The following is a 19,570-nucleotide window of genomic DNA, read 5'->3' on the forward strand; positions in this document are numbered from 1 at the left end:
GGTATGCCCGTATTGATTTTAGTCTTGTGAATGTTGAATAATGAATTACTCATTTCAATTATTTGAGTCAGCCCCACTGGCTGAAGACGGTAAAGGCTGACTGAAGCAAAAAACTAAAATTTGTTATTCAACATTCACAAAACCAAATGAGTAAAGAACTTTAAGTTCTATATCAGGGTTCATGTAAGGCAAAAACATTCTAAAGGAAAGATGGATTTGAGGACATATGTGATTCTGAGTGTGAATGTCTGGGTACAAGCAAAAATTCCAGGGAGCATTTCAGACTTCGAGGCAGTGGAATTGGTGAAACCAAAGTCAAGCTCTCCAAACAGTAAAGGGGGCCCAGGTAATATCTGGAGTACAGGTGGAACAGGCAGAAAATTCCATTAATGTAATTGTATGATATGATGAACGGACAGAGTTGGAAAATAGGATGGCAGGGTAGGGCAGAGGGACCTGGAGGGCCCAGGATGGATGGAGAGATCAGCTGGGCTGGTGGGGGGAAGGGGCCATGGGCACACCCTCTTCATGTCCCCTCCCCCACCCTCTGAAACCCTTTGTGACTCTTCAGTGCTCTGTGATGCAGGCCTGGGATTATAGGAGAGTGCGGACACTCTCAGAGCTCAGTTGCCTCAGGCAGCCTTGCGATTCAGAAAATGGAGTTCAGTCAATGGAATGTTCTCTCATTTCTGAATAGCCATATTGAGTCGTTTTTGAGCATCTGCTCAACATTCTTAGATAGTGACCACAACCTCACCATCGTGTGTGGGTTGTGGTTGCTTCTTCTGTTCCTGTGCTTCCTGGTGGGGATTCCATCTTTACCAACCTTCTGGAAAACCAAAATCTACCAAAAGGTAAGGATCCCTGGGCAAGCCACCAACAGGGATTTTTTATTGTTGTTTCCATTTCTAGTCCCACATTTTTAAATGAGTTGGTCCAGAGAGACTCCTAAGATGGCAAGTCTGAATAGAGGATAGAACATCATCCTTCTAGGGGAATAGGCCAGGCAGGACTAGGGGTTCAGCTGGGACTGTTTCCCATTTAAAACTCACAGACCATCTGGGTGTGGTGGAGGATTCCTGGATAAAATCCCATCAGTGACTTCACGGCCCTGCATTAGATTATTTAGAGAGTTTGGGATCTGTGTAGGAGAACACTGTTCCCAACACTGGATCATGAGTCACATTCCCATGTCGGGCGTCATTCGACCAAACCGTCCTTTGTATTGGGCAGATCAGGAGAGCAGGGCTGAGCCTCTGAGCAGACACTGGAGTGTGAGCTCTGTCCCAGGATACAGGGTCCTATCTGAGGAAGCACAGATGTGACTGTGGGCCTCAGAGTCTATGCCCTCCTTGAGCAGAGGACTTCTGACTGAGAAGATCAAGTGTGGACTCCAGCCAAAAATCCTCCTTCGAGTTTTTCAAAGAAGGAAAAATTGAAAGTATCTTATCACCTTTAGAAATTCAGAAAGGGAAAGAACACAAAGTGCTAGTAATAAAAATAGAGAGTGACATGAATCTTGGATGAATATCTGAGTTTCCTAAAGAGAGGAGCAAGCCAACTAAGTCCTCGCTCCTCATTCTTTTCTTTTTGTTCTCAGCGTCAGGGCAGAGCCAAGAGGAGAAGAAGAGGTGGAACATCAAGTGGTAAGGTTCCACCTATCCCACCTGAGCTCTCCAAGGGTGACCCTTCCTGTCCTCTCCATGAGGTCCCAGGTCCATGGTCTCTGAGGATGTCAGTCGCTAGATAGAGTCCCTCTCAGAAGAAAGAGGCCTCAGAGGAAAGGCTCATGGGAAGGTAGTCAGAACCCGAGACATTTCTCAGATTCCTGCTCTGCCCAGCTCTGGGCATGAAGCAGTGATGGGCCTGGACAATGGGTGTTGCCCAGTGGGTGGCCGTGGGAGACGTCAAGAGTCAGAACTTCTGTCTCCTGACCTTGTGAAACTACGTTGACTTCCTGGATGATCAGACTCCTTGAGGTAACCATTGACCTATGTTCCTCACATGGTGGTTTTGAACATCCCATGGGATAATGTATGTGACAGTACTTTATAAATGAAGCAACAAACACATGTGAACCTTATTAATATTATCATTGACCGTTTGACCACATCTACTGATTCTTGGGGCTTTCAGAGTTAATAGCCCGTTAATATCCCAAGGGTCTCCCATAAAGGGACTCCTGTGTAACACCTACGCTTCTACCTTTATTACATGTAATTCACTCTTCTGGTTTCCCAGGCTGGAGAAATTACCAGAGGGAAACAGAGGAGAAAAGGAGGCTAATTTCTATTCTGAAAAGGTGACTAGTCTTTTCTTTCCTGATCCCTCTTTAACATGTTCTCTGCAATTCCAGGGATTCAGTACAGCCTGCAGTAGTCATGGGAGGGGTTTGCCATAGGAACGGGTATGTGAATGAAGGCCTTGGGGTGAGGGCTGCTGAGTGTATGGTGAAGTCATAGACGTGGGGCATTGTGAAGGGGCAGCAGGCTTCAGGTGGCCCCTCCCCTGACAGGCCAGCAGGTCCTCCTTTCCTTGTTCTGGTCCTGGCTACAGTTTTCTACTTCCTGTCTCCCGCAGGCCCCTAGGCCGGCCTCGCGATACCACCCGCCTTCGTCAACTATTTTGCCCAGACCCCTCCTGTGAGGTGTGTAATAGCACAACTGCTGAGATCAATCGGCTGCTGTTCCTGGAGGACCTGGAAGATGATACTGCCTCTGTGTCCTCTCTGGCTTCCACAGCTTCTGGGACTGAGTCATCATTCACTCCGTCCTCTGCCTTCTCAGAAGTCCCTCCAGGAGACCTAACACCATCCCCTCCACCTGACCCTTCCCCACCGCCCCCCTCTGTTCTCTCACCTAAACCAATGACACCCTTAGCCGACTTTCTTTCACCCTCACCACCGGGTCACTCTATGCCACCAGAGCCTTTTCCTCCCTTGGAGTCCAAATTCCCAGGAGACCATTCCCCACCCCAACCCCTTGCCCTTCCCCCTCTCCCACCACATGACACCCAGGCAATGGATCCTATTCTCCAACCAGAGGCCACTCTGTCTCTGAATACGATCTTCTCTCTTGACCGCACCCTTTCCCAAGATATTAACCCCTTACCAAATTTGTCCCAGATAATGGATCCCAATGACTCACTGGCTTGTCATCACGCACCACCAAGCCTGTCTGTCTCACCACCGACAGACCACCCTTTAACTGTGACTCAATCTAAATCGGTTTCCATCTTATTGAAGTCTGTTCCAGAGAACTCATCTCCAGATAGCCCTGGTGGGTTGTCCACTTATGTCCCAACAATCAGAGGCACTGACCATTCAAGCCTGTCAATTTCAGAATTATCCTGCTGGCAAGCTTGTGCCAAAGACTTGTTCTTAGCACGTTCGACCTTGGCACCACGTGATTTTAATCGAGAGTTTCTTGCCCTCCATTCCTCAGAGTCCTCTCTGGAGAGACACCCTACAGATAACCTTATAGAGCCTGGTAACCTCTCATTTCTCAGCCCTCATGTCCTGGCACTCCTGGAGAGACAAGTCCGAAAGAGGAGGGATTTCCTGATGTGGAGGGAAAAGGAGAAGGAGAAGGGTTCTTTTCCAAGAAAACTTAGGCCAGGCTACCAACTAAATCCTTCGGGGAAAATGTTAGAGTCAAATGCTGATGAGTGTGACTCAGCATTCTCCCTTCCTTTTTGGAGCAGTGCAGGCAAACCAAAGGAGCTGCACATGCATGAGCAGCCCCTATATCCTAAAATCTTGGAGGACCCTTCACAGGAAAAATGTATGCAGCTCTTCTGGGGTCTCCCATCTCTGCACAGCGAGTCCTTGACCTCTGCTATCCGGGACTCAAGTGACTGCACCACAGTCTTCCTTTTCAATACCATCTCAAATGCCTCCACGGGCCAAGAATCCCCAATACCTCTCCATCGCCCACCTCCATCCTTGCCTGAGATCCAGCCCCAGCCCTTGCCTCAAACCCTGCCCCAATCCCAGCCCCTACCTCTCACTCAGGTCAAGTCCCAGGCCCACCTTAAAACCCCACTCCCAATCCTACCATCTGGTCCTCTACCCCAGATAAGGATCTGTGGAGTGTGTTACCATAGACCCCAGGATGAATCAGAGTCTCTCACCTCATCTGAAATTCAACAACTGGAATGGAAAGTGTTGCAGAAGCAACAGGAAAGTTTGTGGGGTTCCCCCTCTGTAGTCCAAAGATCTCAGGAAGAATTTTGTTCTTCAGCTCCCAACTTTCCTTACCATGAGGCCTCCCAGGCCCATGTCTCCATCTCCACCCTTCCCGTAGAGTTTCCTCTCAGTGATGAGCTGAGGAAGAAACTGGAACATCACCTTCAAAAGAGGCTCATCCAACACCGGTGGGGCCTGCCCCGCAGGATCTGTGAGTGTCTGTCACTGATGATGCCTCCAAGAGATTTCTCAGAGATAGCTAAGTCAGAGAGCAATCGTGGACTCTCACGGATCTCGGTGAACAAAGATCTAAATGTTGGATTGAGCCAATCCAAAAGCTTCCATGAGAGGGGTTCAGAACTGCTTCAGGTAGAGAAGGAGATGGGGAAGGATCGGGGGCACAGCCCAGAGAACGGCCCAAAAGCTCATCTGTTGAGTGACCCAGAGAGCTCTTCAGATAAGGATCCGGCATGTGACTCTGAAAAAGACCTAAATAGTCACATGGCAAGTCTGTCAGGGAAAAATTCAAGGGCCTTGGAGGAAAGTCTAGATCAGAAACAACTTGAAAATGTCCTGAAAGCACATTTGAGCAAGAAGTTTGAGGAAATCAGTGAGGCTCGGCTCCCTGGGACGGTGCGCAGTTCATGGCATGCTAGCAAGCAGACATTGCTGCTTTCTGACAAATCCCGCACCCAAATAACACAGAGGAGTTTGGCACCTTCAGTGGGTGGGGACTCCTCCCTGAATACCTTCCAGGAGCTTTGCTTCATTGATTCCAGTGCACAACAGATGATGGAAAGCCATATTAAAAGCTTTCGTATGAGAATGGAGTGGGGCCTTCCCTGCAGGGTCCTTGAATCCATACAGGCGTTTAAATTGGAAGATGCTGCATCCCAGTCCTTGACCTATTTCTACTGTCCCCCCTCAAATAACCCAACTTTGGAAGTGGACTCCAAATCCGAGGGCTTCGAGCCCCATAGAGGAAGCTCTAAATCTGTTCTTCAAGAAAAAGCGGAAACAACAAATTCAGCCCTGGTCCTGGATCGTCTTTGCCCTGCTACTTCACCTATAGGCAGGGAAGGACAAGGGGTGCCGAGATAATCACCCTCTGGTATCAACCAAGAGATTGCAGAGATTGTTCAGAGGAGTAAGGGTGCCAGGCAGACTCATCTGCCTGTCACATGGGGCATCACAGGCAAAGCGAGTCAGAAATTTACTCAGCTAGGCAACAGATGCCCCCCAGAGCTGCCTGCAAGGCAAGCTGGTGCCAAACATGAGACAAAGGATGAGAGAGTGAGTCCCAGTGATAGAAGAGAAGGGCGACAGGACAAAAAGATGAAGTCGGACCCCTCTTCCGTGCACAACACGGCCAGAGACATATTCAGGGCCAAGGAGCTCAACGTTCTGCAGTCAAAAACTGGTAATGTGTTGACAACCAGCAAGCCAGGAAGCTCCCAAATGATACGTGAGAATCACAGTAAAACAGAAATTACTGGGACCATTGAAAGCCCTGAACCAAAAAGACAAGTTCCCCAAGACCCAAAGTCATCGGATCTTAAGGAACATCTGTTTGGGGAATTAAAGTCGAAACTAGAGAAGAGGAATCAGAGCCAGGTCCAAGGCCAACACACTGACAGGTCCGCTGCCTCAGAGAGCTTGACTTACAAGGCCTCACTGACTCATGCCCACGGTGTCTCCACTGGGGACATGGGAGCTTCCCAGGTGCTGCATGTCCATCTGGAGGACAGTGGGATCAGCAGGCAGCAGCGGCAGGAGCCTTGGGTCCCTAAGAAAGACCTAAAGAGGTCCGACGATAAGAAATTCCCACCAGCTACAATGAGAGTGAGCCCTCCGGGCCCCAACAATGAAGAGCTTGGTGGAGGGGATGCAGGGTTGGGGACATCCCAACCTACAAGAAAGAGTTTCCCTACTCAGATCACAGCATCAGAGGAGACGCTTGGGAGCAAGTCTTCCCAGACCTCATCACAGAAGGCACAGCCTCCTCCTGAAAGTCTGTTCAGAAAAAAGATGAACCACATTTTTCAATGGCTTCGTCCTGGGACAAAAGGCAAAAAGCAAGAACATCCCCAGGAAAAGGGCAGCCCCATATCATCTGCACAGAGCAGAGGCCTGGTTAAAGGGAGAGCTGCCGTTACTGGGACCACCACGGCTCAGAAGACCAGGACGGTCCCTGGGAAGTTCCCAGTGGAGAAACTGGGGCAGCGGTGTGCAACAGAGGTCACCCGCCCTCAAGAGCCCCTTCCTTGCCTGAGGAAGTTTGTGAAAACTGAGCAGAAGGCAGAAGAGCAGGCCCAGGCAGAGCCTGTCCAGGGGCATCCTTCCAACTACAGGGCTCCCTCCTGTAAAATGCCAAACGCCAAGTCCTGCCACCAAGAAGTTGTCTTGGCTGGCCAGAATTATCCTACATGTTCTAGACGGATCAGAGACCAGAACAGACACCCTCAGAAAGTCGTGGCGCTTCAAGATCAGCTATTGGATCAGAAGCGTCCCTTATCTGTGCCCCGCAGGGAGCATGTGCCCCATCCAAGCTCCACCTGCAGGCGTCAAGCCGGCCCAGGGGCCTCCAGCTGTTCTCACCACTGCTAAAGGCACTATGTTTAGGGATCTGTCTCTATGTCAACAGAAAACGCTTTTCCAGCGTTTCCAGAGCGGAAAATTTCCCACCGCAAAATAATTCCTTCTTGTGGAGAATGTTAATTCTCCCCAATAAATGATTCTCTAATAATAGTGATGTCTTTTCTGTGTCCTGTGTTGGGGGCATGGGTTTCAGGTAACTCAGGGCTTGTGCTTAGGGAAAAGGAAGAGTGAGTTCAGCTCTTACTGATTGCTTCCTCTGGCTTCTAAAAGGTCACCAGTGCTCTGGAGCTCTTGTTGACAAAGAGATATCACGTGCCCCCAAAAGCCCATTTCCTCCCTGATGAAGTTTGAGGAGGTGGGCTCTGCCTCCTGCCTCTTCGCTTAGCCTTAACGAAAGTGTAGAGCAGCCCACACCTTCCGCTCACTGAATGTTTTACATCCTTCAGAGAGTAGGAAAGACAGGTGTTCTCTATCCGAAGAGGGTCAAGAATAGGTATGCAATTCATAAAACAACAATGAAGAAAAAACAGTGGCTTCATCATGATTTAGAGGTCAGCGACCAGAGGACCCCACAGGTGGGTGAACCCTGAATGGGATTTGGGGGGTGGGGGAGGGTATTGCCGCAGTGGATCCTGGGCTGGTGGGGGAGGGGCTAGGAACAGCACAGACACTCCTTAAGAATCTGTCATGTGAGTCATATTAATGTGTTAGGGAAGAATACTTTAAACTTTACATTGAGGTTTCCCTACTGGAAAGGCACCTGGGGGAAGTGGTTCCCCTCTGTAGGTATTTCTTCAGACTGCCAAATGATATTTTGTTGCAGAGCAAAAGCATCACTCAGCTGCCAGTAGTAACAATGTTGACCAGGTAGCCACCTACCTCCCAGGATAAAATAAAGCTGAGAGTAAGGAAAAGATGACTTGGAGTAAGCGAGGAGGGAAGAAAAAATGAAGAGGGGAAAGAAGGACCTTGCTGGTAGAACAAAGCTTTATGCCTCATCATCCATATGGTGACCCTGTCCTGTTCCCCCCGCCCCCTCCTCAATCTGATCCAGGCATCACCACCTTGAGGCAGATCCAGGCACTGCACAGCACACTGATGCCTTATTCCAAAAAGGCACTGGGCTGTTCTTTGAATACTAAACAATATCTGCAGGGAGGTCATCAGGCATGGCATCCCCCTCTTTGGGGAAGGTGATCTTGCTGCCTTCCTTCCATCTATGCTTAATAGGAATATACAAGATCTTGCCCTTAGTGTGTACAGTTCACCTATCGGGATGGAAGTGCCGCCTCTGATATTCACGGCCTTGGTGGAGCCATGGCTGGTCTCCCCCAGAACACCTGCAGCTCATGAACCAGAGGTGAGTCTCAGACTATGCACCAGGTTACAGATATATGGGGGTCTCACCATGGACTGCACACATACCCACCCTTACAGTAGGGGTTTGGAGGAAAGGCAACTCCACTTAGACAGACTGGGACTCAAAAATTGGCTGAGTGTCAACTGGGGCAAAATTCAAGAAGCATTATGATGGTGAGCGTTAAATACATTAAGTTGCAGATGTCTAAGTAAAATAAAGATGGTTACAAGGGTGGAAAAATAAAATACCAATTTTGTTTTCTAAAAACAACATGATTTTAAAAATGGAAGGGAGGAGAAAAAGGGAAAAATAGAATAAAATGATTGTTCTGTAAGTAATAAGAGGGGGTCAAGATATAGGTGACAAACGAAATAAGACTCCAAGTAAGGGAAAGGTATTTGAGGACATTAGAAAAGATAAAAGTATAATGGTAACTATTGTAACAAAACCGAACGCGCGCGCACACACTCACACACACACACACACACACACACACACACACTCTACACAAATGGGGTGAGTATCCCAGAGGGCACTGGAGGTAGTTTTCCCAGAAAGGCTTGTGAATGCTAGGTGTTAAAACAAAAACCAGAAACAAAACCGGTGTCCACTACAGCCTCTCTCACTCCACACTTGTATCTTCTTGTCCAGAGTTATGCCATTGACCCCACAATGTCTGAAACTTGAGGTCAAAGAAAGAATGCAGATTCTGTGGAGGTCCTGGGAGGGGGATGGGGCCCAGGGCAGGAGACTTGAAGAGGTGAGGAGGCCATGGAGGGCTCTACCATCGATGTGGATAGACCAGCCAAAGACCAGCCTCTCAGTTTCTACATCATCTCATCTTAGGGTCCTTTCCTTCCATTCCAGTGTAGTTACTGCCACACTCCAGAGCTTATCACCAGGAACACCTCAGCCATCCAGATTATTACAGTCAGACATTCCACCCTTTGGCCTCGTCTCTCATTCTTCTGATTCACATGCCCCTTGTTAACTTTTCAGCTCCAGGCCATTCATTTTTCCACTTACTCCTTGTCTGTCCGTCAAGCTCTTGTTTACATTTCCTCCCTCTCCGGGGTAGACTCGATGGTCTGTCAGGTAACCAACATTTAAAAAGCTCCGCTACTAATGGGCCCCATCCAATCCCTTTTAATCCTTCCTGTCTGGCAAAATCCCATCTCTCTGCCTTTCCCAGAAATGCCTTCCTATAACTAATTGATCACTATTGGATTAAATCTCACAATGGAGTCTACCGATGCCACAGTAAATTCAGCCCCAGCACTACCTGGAAATCACTCACTCATTCCACAAAGAATTATCCCATGCTTACTAACATGAGAACAAAACAAATGGAGCTTAGGTCGCTGTTTCCTTACTCCATTCTCTCTCCAGGGGCACTCAAATGTATTTCAAATCTCCTCCACTTTCCTCAAATTTAGGCTGTCTCCATTTGCTCAGTAGATGTGCTGGACCACTGATCACAGAGGAACTAGAAGTCATGAGACAGGAACTTTCCGTCAATAAAGCTTCACAAAAACCTTTTCCCGTTCCTCCTTTCCTTCTTTCCTGTTATATGAAAAGAGGTTTCCTTCCTAACCTCAATGATTACACTTCCTGAAATGTCCTTATTGAGAGAGCTAAACCCTCGTCTTGACGGACTGAGCCCCCTTGCCAGGTGTCCTCTCGTCCCCTCCCTCTCTTTAGGAGGCACCCAGCTTCTTTCATTATTTTAAGCTTTCTATTACAGAAATGTTTAAACATGCACGAGAGCAGTGGAACTTTCCATGTACCCCTGACCCCACTGTCACAGTCATCATCTGGCACGTGTGATACGGCCCGTCTCCTACACTACGGTTAAGGGGCAAAAGCCCATGGGAATATCCTGCCATCCGTCTCTCAGGTGTATGTTTTGTGCCCATGTCACAGCTCTCATGTTTCTTTGACATTTACTACCTGTGGAGCTCACTGACCCAAAACAGATGGACAGAGCCATGGGGAGGAAACGCACTGAGCTTTAGATGCTCTGGCCATGGCCATCAGTTCTGCTCAGTCCTGTAGTCAAGCCTGAGAAGTCACTGAGTTAACTCCTCCCTCCACCCCACGCAGAAAGGAATCTTCCTAAGCAAATGCAGTGCACGGTGTTGCAGTCCCTCAGTCACACAGGGACTGCAGCACGTAGAGAGCACAGAAGGAGAAAACCGTACATGTGATAAGGACTTCACATCACCATGCAAGTGTTTTCAAAGATTTAGAAGAAAGTTTTTTTCCTGTAATACATTTAAAACGAGCTACTGTATGATGAGTTAAAGACAGGAGATCAAACACTTTTTTATCTCCTCTCCTTCCCCAAAAGTAAAATATTACATGAAAAGATGCTCCACATCATTAGCCACCAGGGAAATGCAAATCAAAACCACTGTGAGATAGCACTTCACACACAGGATGGCTAGAATCAAAAAGTGAGATAATAGCAAGTGTTAGAAGGCCGAGAAACTGAAACCCTTCTATGCTGCTGGTGCGTATGAAAAATGGTGCAGCTGTTTTGGAAAACCGTCTGGCAGTTCCTCAAAAATTAAACACAGAATTACCACATTACCTAGAAATTCCACTTCTAGCTATACACTCAAGAGAAATGAAAACATATGTGCACACAAAAACTTGTACACAAATGTCCATAGCAGTATTATTCATAACGGTCAAAAGACGGAAACAACCTAAACGTCCATCAACTGACGAATGGGTAAATAAATTATGGTATATCCACACAATGTAATATTTTTTGGCAATAAAAAGTACTGATACATGCTACAATATGCACAAACCCTGACAACATTACACAGAAGTGAAAGAGGCCAGTCACAAATAACCTCATATGATTCCATTCATATGAAATGTCCAGAACAGGGAAATCTAGAGAGAGAGGAAGTAGACTAGTGGTTGCTTAGGGCTGGGGGGATGAGAGGACAGGGGCATGACAGCTAAAGGTTATGAAGTTTCTTTTTGAAGTCATGAAAATGCTTTAAAATTGACTGTGGTGATGGTTACCCATCTGTGAATATACTAAAAATCATGGAATTATACACTTGAAATGGGTAAGTTGTATAGTATGTGAACTATATTTCAATAAAGCTGCTAAAACAAGTAAAGGATTTAAAAAGAACAAGGCCCTTGAGGATGACAAGAAGGGGAGAAGATATGACAAAAGATGTCAACACAATTTTTGAAGACGGAAATCCGGTGCAGGAGTGGTAACTGACTAGCAGAGCAGAGGAAGTGCCGGCAAACCAACTCACACCACAAAACCCCAGAAGACGGACGACCCAGTGGCACCAGATAAGGAAGAAATTAAGGGTTTCATGCTGTACACATGTTGAATATTTTGTTCTTTCCTTTGGTTTTTGTTTTATATTATGTATAATTTTTTAAAAAAAACTTTTTGGGGAGGATGCTCCTTTCCAGTATTTTGTGAAACCCTGTTGAAATGTTAGCACACTTTAAATGTGCAAAGAGGATCCAGGGTTTCTTGCCTGGGACAGAACCTGCGACAACTCTTTTAAAGTCACCATTGCACACTTCTGGGGTCTGGGTACGCTAGCGATGGCAGCTGCGGGAATCAAAGCCAGAAATCTCAAAGGTTAGGCAAAATTTGGGACAACAGCCAACGGTCCATTTTTAAAATGTATTTATTTAAAGATAAACTTGTGGAAAAGTTGCATGGATGGTAAACAACCATATACCCTTTATCCAGGTGTACCCATTAGTATTTTGACCCATTTACGATATCTCTCCACTTTGTCTTTGTCTCCACTCCCTCCCTCCCCTTTCTCTCTATATCAGCACACACACACACACACACACACACGCACACACACATGAATGTCCATGAATGTGCCATGTCCGCGCCCAGGATCCAAACCGGCGAAACGCTGGGCCACCAAAGCGGAGTGTGCAAACTTAACCACTCGACCATGGGGCCGGCCCCACCTGAAACTATTGTTGGTGGAGCTGATCTTGCTCGGACTTTAAAGGATGATTTTACAATCCTGAGTCCTGGGGACCTTAGGGGCAGTCAGGACCAGACTTGCTATAAAAAAAAAAACAATGCCAGAGAAGCAAAGATACATAGAGGGATTTGTCTGAACAGAGACCTCCTGCAGTCGAGGGAGGGTACATGAGAGGGGTGGGCTTGAAGTGTACCTTCCTTTTGGGTAGAGACGATGGTGAAGCTGTGGATGAGGGAGAAGACAGGGAAAGAAAGGAGCTGTCATTACTGGTAAACCCTCTCACATGGGAGGGAAAGGATTGGGTGTCTGCGGCCAAGATAGATTCATCAGACTCAGCGAGGGAATGAGGGCAGGCAAAGGGAGGACATGACACAGGGCTTCATTCCAGCAGTTTAGCACTAAACAATGAAGCTGTAAAAGTTATAACTATTAAATGACTAGCTAGCGTGGGGGGAGATGAAATAAATACATATACACCATCAACAAAAATGACATTATTGTTTAAAAAGGTACAGAGATGTCAATGGGAATTTTGGGGAAAAGATAGAAAGTAGATGGGGAAAAAAATCATAAAACCTTTCATGGAAGAAGTAACCATAGGTGTGATTCAAAAAAAATCTAAAGGTACTGTCAAATATGATTACAACTGTGCTCACTAGAACTTATGCTAAAGAGAAGCCTAGTCCTAAATCAAGATGAGTTTGACCCTGCAGGTCATGGTCCAGCACAATTGCTGTGTAAAATAATGGAAAAGTTTAACATTTTGCTGGGAGGAGGGGATTTGGCAGAGAAAAAGAGGGAGCAGCAGGGTGAGACACCGTATGGGTGGAGGGGGCCAGATTTGAGAACCTTTAGAGGCTGACTAGCCTAAGAGGGATTCGGGGAAAAGAAGAACTACCAAACATTTTCAAGTTGTTTGCCCTGGGTCCACGGATGTGCCACGCCCTTGTGGCCCTCTTTCTCATGCTTTCTGTTGGTTGATACAGGCTACTCTGTTCTCTCATGCTTTTTGGTGATAGTGGATTCTTTTGAGGAGATAATGGGAGGTGGGGCTGCTGCTGAGTGTATTTCTGGTTTCATACAGGTAAAAACACATTATGTATGAGGGGAAGTTTTAGTTGAAGGCCGAGTAGATCTTGGGGATGTAAATCCCTGGGCACAGGACCGACTTTCAAAGATGACGTGGGGGTCCAAAAGGAGATCACCAAGCAATAAAAGGCTCTTAGGTAATAGCTGGGTAACAGAATAAATAGAAAATTTCACCAAGGTGAAATATATGCTATGGTGAATATGTGGAGTTGGAAGGTAAGTTGGAAGTATCTAAAGGGCCTCAGAGGGGTGGACTGATTTGCTGGCCTGGATGGTGGGGGAAGGGTTGTGGGTTCATCACTTCTGTGTTTTCCCCTCCCAGACCTTCAAGAACCTTTGGTGTCTATGCTAAAGCTCTGTGATGTGGGCCTGGAACTCTAGTCTAGAATGTGCACTCTTAACGCCCAGCTGCCTGAGGTGGCAGTGCACTTCTGGTGATTCAGATCACCCTCTTTTTCTGAGGAATGTTAATGCACCATGGCTGAGCTCCAGCTTGAGCTCCTAGGTATTCCCATCCCTGCCTTCCTGTGTGGGGTGGGGCTCCTTCTTCTGTCACTGTGCTACCTAAAGAGGAGTCCATGTTTCCCAATATTTCGGAAAGAGAGAGACATCAATCAGGTAAGTAAATCAGGTCCCTCAGAAATATCAAGTCTTTCTTTTCAAATAGATGCATTCAATGCTATCAATTTCCCCCTAAGTGCTGCTTTTGCTATACCTTATAAATTTTAATAAGTTCTATTTTAATTTTCATTTAGTTTAAAATACTTTGAGACTTCTTCCTTGACCAATGTGTTTAGTAGCATGTTGTTTAATCTCCAAACATTTTAGGATTTCCAGCTATCCTTCTGTAATTGATTCCTAGTTTAATTCCATTATGGTCTGAAAACATACTTTGTACAATCTCTATTTACTTTTGTTAAAGTGTGTTTTGTGGCCAAGAACGTGGTCTATCTTGGTGAATGTTCCATGAGAGTTTGAGAAGAATGTGTATTATCGGATGAAGTACTCTACAAAATATCAATTAGATCACGTTGACTGATGGTGCTGTTCAGGTCAACTGCATCTATACTGATTTTCTGCCTGCTGAATCTGTCCATTTCTGAGAGAGAGGGTGAAATCTCTAAACATAACAATAGATTCAACTATTTCTCTTTGCAGTTCTACCAGTTTTTGCCTCATATTTTGACACTATGTTGTTAGATGTATACATGTTGAGGACTGTGTGTCTTGTTGGAGCATGGACCCTTTATGGTTATGTAATACCCCTCTTTATCCCTGATAGTTTTCCTTGTTCTGAAGTCTGCTTTGTCTGAAATTAATATAGTTACTCCTGTTTTCTTTTGGTTAGTGTTGGCATGGTACATTTTTCTCTGTCTTTATTTGTAATCTATCTGTATCTTTATTTTTAAAGTGGGCATTTTGTATACAACATTTAATTGGGTCTTGTTTTTTTAATCCACTGACAGTCTCTGTTTTTTAATTGGTGAATTTACACCATTTATATTTAGTGATTTTTTAAAAATACGGTAGGACTCATATCTACAATGTCTATAACTCTTTACTATTCATTATATCTATTCTTTTTTCTTCTCTTTTTCTGAGTTTTCTGGTTTTAGACAAGCATTTCATATGATTCCATTTTCTCTCATCTCTTACTATATCAATTGTTCTTTAAAAAAAATTTCAGTCATTGCCGTAGAGTTTGTAATATACGTTTATAACTAATGTAAGTCCTCTGTAACATTGTTTTCATTCCTTTCACTTATCCATATACTATAATCACCCAATACATTGTCACTATTATTATTAGCTCAATTGAGAATAAGAAAAATAAAAGTTTCATTTTACCTTAATTTATTCCTTCTCTTCCTCTTTTTAATGAAGATCCAAGTTATCATTTTCCTTCTCCCTGAGGAACTTTTAAAAAATATTTATTGCAGATCAGGTCTGCTGCTGATGAATTCCCTCAGTTTTTGTTTGTCTGAGAAAGGTTTTATTTCTCCTTCACTTTTGAATGATAATCTCACTAGATATAAAATTCTAGGTGGGTGGTGCTTTTCTTCTTTCAACACTTTAAATATTTCACTCCACTCTCTTCTTGCTTGCATGGTTTATGATGAGAATCCCACAATTCTCATCCTTGTTCCTCTAGATGTAGGGTGTTTATTTTCCTCTGGATTCTTTCAAGATTTATCTTTTGGTTTCCTACAGTTTGAAGACGATATGTCCAAGTATAGACTTTTTTAGTATTTATCTTGTTGGGGTCTTTTCTGAGCTTCTACAATCTATGGTTAACCTGTCATTAATTTTGGAACATCCTTGGCCATTATTACTTCAAATATTTTTCTACTCTGTTCTTTCTCTTTTCTCCTTCTGGTATGCCAATTACACACGCTACATATTTTGAAACTGTCTCACAGTTCTTGGATAGTCTGGGCTTTAAAATTTTTTTTCTTTTTCTCTGTGCATTTCAGTTTGCAAAGTTTCTATTGGCGTATATTCAAACTCACATATTCCTTCCTTGGCCGTATGCAATCTACAGATGAGCCAATCACAGGCCTTCTCCATTTCTTGTAGTGTTTTTGGTTTCTAACATTCCCTTTTGATTCTTTCTTAGAATTTCCCTCTGTCTGTTGACATTCCTCATCTGTTCTTGTGTGCCATCTATTTTTTCCATCAGAGCCCTTAACATACTAATCATGGTTATTTTGGATTCTATGTGTGATAATTCCAAAACCTGTGTCAATGTGAATGTGGATCTGATGCTTGCTTTGTCTGTTTAGACTGTTTTTTCTTGCCTTTTAGCATGCCTTGTAATTTTTGGTTGAAAGCCAGACATGTTGTATTAGGAAATAGGAACGGAAATAAATAAACCTTTAGTGTGAAGTTTTATGCTCATCTGGCTAGGTGTTGGGCTGTGTTTAATATTTACCGTAGCTGTGCATGTCAGAGGCTTCAATTTCCTCTAGTGTCCTTGTTTTTGTGTTTCTTGTGTCTTTAGGTTCCCCTAAATCTCCTCCTTAAACAGAGCCTATGCCTTGCAACTCTTTCAGCTATGATCCCATCACTATACTGCAGCCCTGGGGAAGCGGTGGGAAGGTGTTAAGGGAGGGGATATAATTAAATCTTTTAGTGGGCCTGTGTCCCTGGGTTGTGACGTTCACAAGTGTTTCTAAGCTTTTTTGTTTTCTTTGAACTCTTTAGATGAGACAGGAAGGCTACAGGGGGCTGCAGTTGGGTAATTGCCCTTTCCCCACGTGGGATAAGGCTTGGTAGTCTTTTCCCCTGCTGAGGAGGCTTCTACTATGGAGCACACTCAGGGGATATTTCAAAATCCTTTCAAAATGGTAACCTTTCTCCCCCACCCTCCCGTGCCAGAAACATCAGAGTTTCTTCATGGTTCTTCACTGTGAGAACTTAGTAGGGTTCCTGGAAGTAAAACTCACGAGTAGGTGGGCCCTCCCCTTAAATGGTCCTCCAGGAGTTTCTCACTTTCATGCTAGCCCACATGCATCCTCAGCAGTTTGTCAGTGTCTTTTACGTGTTTCTACCAGTTTATGGCTCTAGTGGCTTCTGCTCCAGGTAAGCTGATCTTAACTGTGATTCTCTGCATTCACCCTCTCTGAAGATTTTGGGTAGTAGTTTGCCCTGCAACCTCAATTCTCTGGTGACTTCAAGAAAAGCCATTGATTTTCAGTTTGCTCAGCTTTTGCTTCTCCTAAGGACCGTAGTAAAGACTCCCAAGCTCTTTAAGTGTTGGAGCTGGAACCAAAAGTCACTCCTCAAAGGATAATTCTTTATTTTCCTGTTCTCTTTCTCACATTTTTAAACGAGTTTGGCTGGGCCAGAGAGACACCTAAAATGGGAAGTCTGAGGAGAGGACAGACCATTGCTCTCTTAGGGGAAGAGAACAGGCAGAACTAGGGCTTCAGGGAGGACTAAGGATTCCATTTAAAGCTCACAGACTATCTGGGTGTGCTGGTAGGTTCCCAAATAAAATCCCAAACAGTGATTCTGTAGTCCTTGATTCAGTTATTTAGCGTTTCAGATCTGTGTAGGAGAACACCGTTCCCAGCACTTGATCATGAGTCATCTTGCCATGTCAGGTGCCACTTGCCAAGCCTTCCTTCGTGTTGGGCAGATCAGGAGAACAGAGCTGAGTCTCCGAGCAGATGCTGGAGCAAGAGCTCTGTCCCAGGATACAGGGTCCCATCTGAGGAAGCACAGATGTGACTGTGGGCCTCAGAGTCTATGCCCTCCTTGAGCAGAGGACTTCTGACTGAGAAGATCAAGTGTGGACTCCAGCCAAAAGTCCTCCTTCGAGGTTTTCAAAGAAGGAAAAACTGAAAGTATTTTATCACCTTTAAAAATTAATAAAAGGAAGGAACGCAAAATTATACGAATTAAAATAGAGAGTCATATTATTCTTGGATAACAAATATCTGACTTTCCTAAACAGAGAAATGAGACCAATGAGTCCCAGCCCCTCATTCTTTTCTTTTTGTTCTCAGTGTCAGGGCAGAGCCAAGAGGAGAAGAAAAGGTGGAACACCAAGTGGTAAGGTTCTACCTATCCCACCTGCGCTCTCCAAGGGTGACCCTTCCTGTCCTTTCCATGAGGTCCCAGGTCCATGGTCTTTGAGGATGTCAGTCACTAGATACAGTCCCTCTCAGAAAACAGAGCCCTCAGAGGAGAGGATCATGGGAAAGCAGTCAGAATCTGAAACACTTCTCAGATTCCTGCTCTGCCCACATCTGGGCATGAAGCAGTGATGGACCTGGGCAATGGGCGTTTCCCACTTAAGTGGCCGTATGAGATGTCAAGAGTCAGAACTTCTGTCTCCTGACCTTGTGAAAGTACTTTGACTTCCTGGATGATCAGATTCTTCCTTGAAGTAACCAGTGACCTATGTTCCTCACATGGTGTTTTTGAGCCTCACATGGGATGACATACCTATATGAATGAAAGCCCTTTGTGAATGATAAAGCAACATACATACGTGAGCTTTATTATTATCATTAACCGTGCGATCTTGAATCCTAATTCTTGGAGCTCTCCAAGTCCAATCTACCAAGGGTACCATAAAGGACATTCTACTCTGCCTCCTAAAAGATCTCTTTGCTTCTGTCTTCATCACTTTCCTGGTTTCCCAGGTGGGAGAGCTTGCCAGAGCGAAGCAGAGGAGGCAAGGAAGGTGCTTTCTCTGCTGCAAAGGTGACTAAACACAATCCTTCTTTCCTGTATCCCGCTTCTTAGCAGGGTCTAAGAATTTCTAGGGCCTCAGTGAAACGTGAGATTGATAAGGGAGGGAAAATCCTCAGATTTTGAAATCCAGATTGTGAAAGTCATTGGGAGAAGGAAACAACATAGATTGTGAGCTCAAGGAAGTGGGGGGATGTGAAAGGACAGTATGCAATGGGTGCCCCTACCTCTGTCAGACCTGCCAGGGCCCCATATATTTGTTCTGGTCCTGGCTGCAGCTATGTATATCCTGTCTCCTTCAGTCCCCGGGGCCAGCATCGCGATACCATCTGCTTTCGTCAACTGCTATGTCCAGACCCCTCCTGTGAGGTGTGTAATAGCACAACCGTGGAGGTCAATCGGCTGCTGTTCCTGGAGGACCTGGAAGATGATACTGCCTCTGTGTCCTCTATGGCTTCCACAGCTTCTGGGACTGAGTCATCATTCACTCTGTCCTCTGCCTTCTCAGAAGTCCCTCCAGGAGACCTAACACCATCCCCTCCACCTGACCCTTCCCCACCGCCCCCCTCTGTTCTCTCACCTAAACCAATGACACCCTTAGCTGACTTTCTTTCACCCTCACCACCGGCTCACTCTATGCCACCAGAGCCTTTTCCTCCCTTGGAGTCCAAACTCCCTGGAGACCATTCCACACCCCAACCCCTTGACCTTCTCCCTCTCCCACCACATGACACCAAGGCAACGGATCCTTTTCTCCAACCAGAGGCCACTCTGTCTCCGAATACGATCTTCTCTCTTGACCGCACCCTTTCCCAAGATATTAAACCCTTAACAAATTTGTCCCAGATAATGAATCCCAATGACTCACTGGCTTGTCATCACGCAGCACCAAGCCTGTCTGTCTCACCACCGACAGACCACCCTTTAACTGTGACTCAATCTAAATCGGTTTCCATCTTATTGAATTCTGCTCCAGAGAACTCATCTCCAGATAGCGCTGGTGGGTTCTCCACTTATGTCCCAACAGTCAGAGGCACTGACCATTCAAGTCTGTCAATTTCAGAATTCTCTTGTTGTCAGGCTCCTGCCAAGAACATGTTCCTCCCCACATTATCACACTCTGATTTTCAACGA

At 45.5% G+C, this 19,570-nt stretch overlaps 1 protein-coding gene and 1 long non-coding RNA gene across 7 annotated transcripts in view; one reads left to right on the top strand and one right to left on the bottom strand.

The window, feature by feature from the left end:
* Positions 1 to 19,570, bottom strand: part of LOC102148720 (uncharacterized) — a 63,672-nt gene that overhangs the window by 9,360 nt on the left and 34,742 nt on the right. The gene's annotated exons all lie outside the window — the stretch shown is intronic.
* Positions 615 to 6,932, top strand: LOC138923425 (spermatogenesis-associated protein 31D4-like). Of its 2 annotated transcripts, XM_070262181.1 has the most exons (4): positions 615 to 854; positions 1,601 to 1,646; positions 2,242 to 2,302; positions 2,581 to 6,932. In XM_070262181.1, the coding sequence occupies exons 1-4, from the start codon at positions 657 to 659 to the stop codon at positions 5,285 to 5,287; spliced, it is 3,012 nt and encodes a 1,003-aa protein (XP_070118282.1). In that variant the 5' UTR covers positions 615 to 656; the 3' UTR covers positions 5,288 to 6,932. The 2 variants fall into 2 exon arrangements, with proteins under 2 accessions (XP_070118282.1, XP_070118283.1); XM_070262182.1 differs by lacking the exon at positions 2,242 to 2,302 and having other exon boundaries at positions 626 to 854.

The sequence above is a fragment of the Equus caballus genome, chromosome 3, assembly GCF_041296265.1.
Source record: "Equus caballus isolate H_3958 breed thoroughbred chromosome 3, TB-T2T, whole genome shotgun sequence".
Taxonomy (NCBI): domain Eukaryota; kingdom Metazoa; phylum Chordata; class Mammalia; order Perissodactyla; family Equidae; genus Equus; species Equus caballus.

What these genes read in the sequence shown, in the direction of transcription:
- LOC138923425 (XM_070262181.1), top strand. Translation starts at nt 657, where the DNA reads ATGGAGTTCAGTCAATGGAATGTTCTCTCATTTCTGAATAGCCATATT. An exon ending in AAGAGGTGGAACATCAAGTG is followed by an intron (nt 1,647 to 2,241) that starts GTAAGGTTCCAC and finishes CTGGTTTCCCAG; the next exon opens with GCTGGAGAAATTACCAGAGG. An exon ending in CTAATTTCTATTCTGAAAAG is followed by an intron (nt 2,303 to 2,580) that starts GTGACTAGTCTT and finishes TGTCTCCCGCAG; the next exon opens with GCCCCTAGGCCGGCCTCGCG.